This window comes from Electrophorus electricus, chromosome 25 (genome assembly GCF_041902795.1).
Source record: "Electrophorus electricus isolate QZ-2024a chromosome 25, ASM4190279v1, whole genome shotgun sequence".
NCBI classification, from domain to species: domain Eukaryota; kingdom Metazoa; phylum Chordata; class Actinopteri; order Gymnotiformes; family Gymnotidae; genus Electrophorus; species Electrophorus electricus.
In genome coordinates this window covers 7,180,001-7,185,000 of record NC_137521.1, presented here as the reverse complement: position 1 = coordinate 7,185,000, position 5,000 = coordinate 7,180,001, and the positions used below count along the sequence as shown (strand labels likewise).

Here is a 5,000-nt window from a genome sequence, read left to right as displayed (position 1 = left end):
ATTGCGTTTAACTGTGACTGGTGGTGATGTGGTGGTTGCGTTTAACTGTGACTGATGGTGATGTGGTGATTGCGTTTAACTGTGACTGATGGTGATGTGGTGGTTGCGTTTAACTGTGACTGATGGTGACGTGGTGATTGCGTGTAACTGTGACTGATGGTGATGTGGTGATTGCGTGTAACTGTGACTGTTAGTGATGTGGTGATTGTGTGTAACTGTGACTGGTAGTGATGTGGTGATTGTGTGTAACTGTGACTGGTAGTGATGTGGTGATTGTGTGTAACTGTGACTGGTAGTGATGTGGTGATTGTGTGTAACTGTGACTGGTAGTGATGTGGTGATTGTGTGTAACTGTGACTGGTAGTGATGTGGTGATTGCGTGGGGCAGCTCAGGTGTCAGTGCGTGTTGTTAAGACACAGGTCAGCTACACTGCAACTCTTGGAGGATTTACATGTGGTTGTTAAAAGTCAGTCCAGCTCAAATCCTCCCTGAAGTCCTAGCCGCACCCCTCTCTAACCCCCCTCTCTAACCCCCCTCTCCAACCCCCCTCTGGCATCCACAATCGATCTGGCCTGCTGCTGACCCCCAGGAGAGCAAGTCCCCACTGATTAACCAGCCCCACCCGAACGACGAACATGATACTGATGCCAGTCAGCTACTCCTGTTTGCAAGTGTGTGTGTGTATGTGTGAGAGTGTGTGTGTACAGGGCAGGACAGAAGGTCTTACCCTGACAGATGAAGGAAGCAGGAGATTCTCCAGGGTGAACACGTGCTGTGAGGAAAACCACACGCTTTTCTCGCTCTGGATTTAGGTTGGCTGCAACACACACACACACACACACACACACACACACACACACACACACACACACACACACACACACACACACACACACAGAAACACATATGCAGAAAGTTTAGTCTCAGCAGGAATCTGGGCATGTTTGTGTTTGTGTGTGTGTTAGCATATGTGTGTGTATGTGTGTGTGTGTTGGTGTCTCTCCCCTGAGGCAGGAGATAACCACTCACTGCAGTGTGGGCGCAGGAGAGCCACCGTAACCATATAAAACTGAGAGGAAATGTCATTGTTAATGGAGCTCTAAACAGGAAGACAAAAGACAAAAGCGCTACATCATCGAACAGCTAATAAAGTCAGCCCTCCGATCCATGAGAGCAGCGCCCTGTGCCATCCAAACACACCCTAATCTCGTTAGACCGGGGCCTACAGACCTGATACATGTTTCCTAAGTGAGTCACATATGGCTTGTTTACGTCTTTGTTTCGAACAGCGTGGAACTGGGGACCGTGTGGAAAGGGAACAACACCGTGTCTGTTCCAAATGAGACGCGACTCAACAGAGACACGCGGAGAGAGGAGCTTCTGGACAGCAAATCCAAGTCTCCGTCAGGCCAAGGACGAGAAGCCTTGGCAACGGAGCGAAATTAAATTCCAGGCGTCCCTTTGCGCTATGGACGCCAAGATGACCCACAGATCCTCGGCAATACCCTGCCCATGTTTCCTGTGTCCCCACTGTCACTATGCCTGTTATATATAATGAATTTTAATGCATTAGGTGAATCTGCCATGTTTGTGAGAGGGGCCGGTTGTATAGCCAATCTGCAATGCCATTCATGCCACTAAAGTTGGGGGTCGCGGTGGGGTGGTGCAGATACAGGACAAAGGGCCTCTTTAAAATGCTGATAAGCTTCCAGCCTTGGCGGGACAGAGCTCATTCTCCGAGCTGGTGCTGCCACCCACCAGGGAACTTAACCGGGAGCCACAATCATCTCCCCTTATCAGCTGTGGGACGGGCTGGGGAAAAAACATGACCTCACTGAGTCCTAGTGCACACACATTCACACACAAGCACACATTCACGAACACACGTACAGGAGGTGTAAAGGAAGGTGTTATCTTTGATAGACGTGGTAAACCCAACAGTTTCCCTCTCGTTCGGTGTGGGTGGTTACATTTGGAGGAGTGAAGGCATTTCCTAACAAAGATGAAGGGGGGCGTGTCTCAGGACAAAGCGCAGGGTGAGTGATTGACAGGAATGACATCTTGGCAGCATGGGGAAAGGTGGCGGTCAGGCTGACTCAGATCACACCCCTGACTGTGAATGAAACATTAAAATATTCACATGCATTATTCAGCAGGCTTCCTGAATAATGTACACATATATCAGGAGCTGTAAAAACAAGCATGGCCTAATCCATTATGGCAGCAATGCCTTGGGTTCCTAAGCAGATGAGGCGGGGCTCGGTGGGGAACTGTGGGCACCAAGATCTGATCTGAGATCAGTCATAGGATAATTAGCATAGAAGGAACCTGTTGCAGACAAATGCCAAAGGGACACTTTCATGTGCAGTGGGACTGGTGCACGTCTGCAGTGGAAATATTGGCACTGGCTTCCAGTAGACCAAATCTGGGTTAACAGTTGATATCTTTAACACACACACACACACACACACACACACACACCTTTGCACATACACACTAGCATACACTTTGGGGAATAGGCTTGGCTTGAATGGCTGGTAATGTAATAAAATATCATGTCTCCTATATTGTTTGTCTAGATCCAACACTGTGTCCTAAATGACTGCAGTGATTATGCAGCTCATTGCTATGTACACAGGCATAATATCTTATCGATCCTTACAGACTGTATGCTTGGCAGGGGCAAATGCTAATTACCAGCTGGTCACACCCACCCCCGGTCCCCCTTTTCTGGGCCCTGGAATACCCCATGTACACGACATCACCAAAGCTGTAAATATAAATCATTATTAGGGGTTTAAAATGAGAGGTGGACAGAGCCCCTCCTTCCCTGGTCTTTACAGAGATGGCGTCGCCGTTCAGAGGTCTTGGTGAACAGACCGCGTCCGCTCACCCTATATATGTGTGTGTGTGTGTGTGTGTGTGTGTATGTGTTTACTGCTCCGCCCTCCCACATGTGTGTGAAATTCCATCACTTCTGAATCCCACCTTGGCCCTTCAACTCATGGACGGCACTGCGGATGCGACACAGTGAAGCATCGACCGTGAAGGCGCTGGAGGCATCGGTGTGTTGCACACGTACACTCGTGCACGGCAGCATGTGAGCCCCGCATCTGTGTGCATCTGTGTGTGTGTGTGTGTGCATGTGTGTTTGCTCCCTGAGTACAGATCACTTCCTGCAGTGAAACAGTAAAACTAACAGCCTGAGAAACTTTCCAAAAAGTGCCCTGCCACCATGCCACAGCTTGCTTTCAGAAGATAAAGTGCGGCGGGAGGCCAATGGTAATTTGCCCGCGTGTGTTATCGGTGTGTTTTTCCGCGCGGCTGCTCAGAGCTGGCCCCCGTGCCTCTCTTGTTCACACTCTGCCTCTCTGTCCATCTCTGCGTCATAAGGGACAGTCCAGAACGATCCTGCTCAACTGCTGGCGTCCCGCTCTGCGCCAAGCCCCATCAGGGGGGTGCAGTGGCAGCCTGTGACCTGCAGGTGGAGCTGGAGATCAGCAGGGGGCTCTAGCACCCCACACATCCCACCGTTTACGAAAGCTCTTATAAAACAAGACAAATGTGCTCTGAAGGCCAGCTGGGGCTTTTTCTTCTCTTTTTGCTGCTTCAGTAGTTTTGCTGCGCTCTGTTTTGCTTTAGCATCCAACACACAACGTTATGCCTTAATGTATAGATTCCATCCGTTCCGATCCCCCTCGTTCTTCATTCCATGCCCCCTCCATCTCTCTCTCTTTCTCTCTATCTCTCTTTCTCTCTCTCTCTCTGTCTCGATCTCAGTTGAGAAAATAGCGCTCGTCTGCGCTACCCAGGGCCACCTGTGCGGTGGAAGACACACCCAATTAGGACAGAAAGCAGCAGCTCCAGGCCGGACCCCCCACGGGCGTCGTGCCACACGGCCTCCCCTGTAACGGCGCTATAGGAGCCCCGGGAGTCCCCTTGAGCACATTACTCCACAGAGAGTAGCTCCTACGGCTCCAAATCATAAGAGAGGTGAACAACCCTGTTATGCCTGCTCAGATAAGGAGCTCCCCGTTTCCATTAAGGGAGAGCTGAACGACGGGGAGAGAGAGAGAGAGAGAGAGAGAGAGAGAGAGAGAGAGAGAGAGAGAGAGAGAGAGAGAGAGGGAGGGAGGGGAAGATTTATGCCCACACCCTTGGTGAAGACAGCCAGCTCAGCACTATCCTCACCTGAGAAGGCGGCGGTCACCACATTACCGCCTGCCGCCGAGCAATGGAAAAATTAAAAGAAGTTCCATCAAGATCGGCTCTGATAAATATGTAAATTTATTAGAAGAGGAGAAGAGGCTTTGACAAATGGCACAACTCTAATGTATTCTGAAGGTCGTGCGGGTTGGGCCGCCCAGATCCCCTGCATCGGCCCACGTGCAGATGAGCTCTGAGGAGGAACGGGACCCTCTCCCCCACTTTGCGCACCTCTGTGATTAGGAAAGAACCAAGCTGCTCTGCACCCTCATACGTTGTTGATTTGCGTGGTCCGATTCACCGGTTCTCGGTCCGGTCCTGCGACTTCGGCTGGCCCCGCGTGCTCGCCGACCCGGGACCTGTTGCAGCTGTGTGAAGAGCTGAGATGAAACAAAACCCCAGTCAGGCCTGGGGGTCCCCACCAACTGGACTGGAGAATCTCTAATTGAATTGAAGTGACAGATATGAACCACTGGGTCTGGTCTGGACTACATCACCCCCCCCACCCAGCACTCTTTCCCTGGCCTCCTGTGAGGTGCGGTGCAGAGGCGGGAGCTTCTGTAACGCTGCGGCGAATTATCGTCACTCCGCATCAAAGCGCACGAGCGGCTGTAAATCACCACCACTGTTAAATTTACACAGGACCTTGGAGCAGGACACCACCCGCTGCACATGCTCTACAGACTACTGAGCCTGAAAAACCATAAACCTCCTCCACCTGCTTCCCCTCTTCCTCCCTCTCACTCCCTCTCACTCCCTGTCTCTCTGTCTCACGTCCTCAAGAACACATGGG

The 5,000-nt window shown here is 51.2% G+C and overlaps 1 protein-coding gene across 7 annotated transcripts in view; it reads right to left on the bottom strand.

Annotated features, from left to right (window-relative positions):
• agbl4 (AGBL carboxypeptidase 4) overlaps window positions 1-5,000 on the bottom strand; it is a 250,132-nt gene that overhangs the window by 26,533 nt on the left and 218,599 nt on the right. For all 7 annotated transcript variants that reach the window (XM_081707269.1, XM_081707270.1, XM_081707272.1 and 4 more), the window contains one exon: window positions 729-818. In XM_081707269.1, the coding sequence (XP_081563395.1) occupies window positions 729-818 (90 nt within the window). The remainder of the gene's footprint in view (window positions 1-728; window positions 819-5,000) is intronic.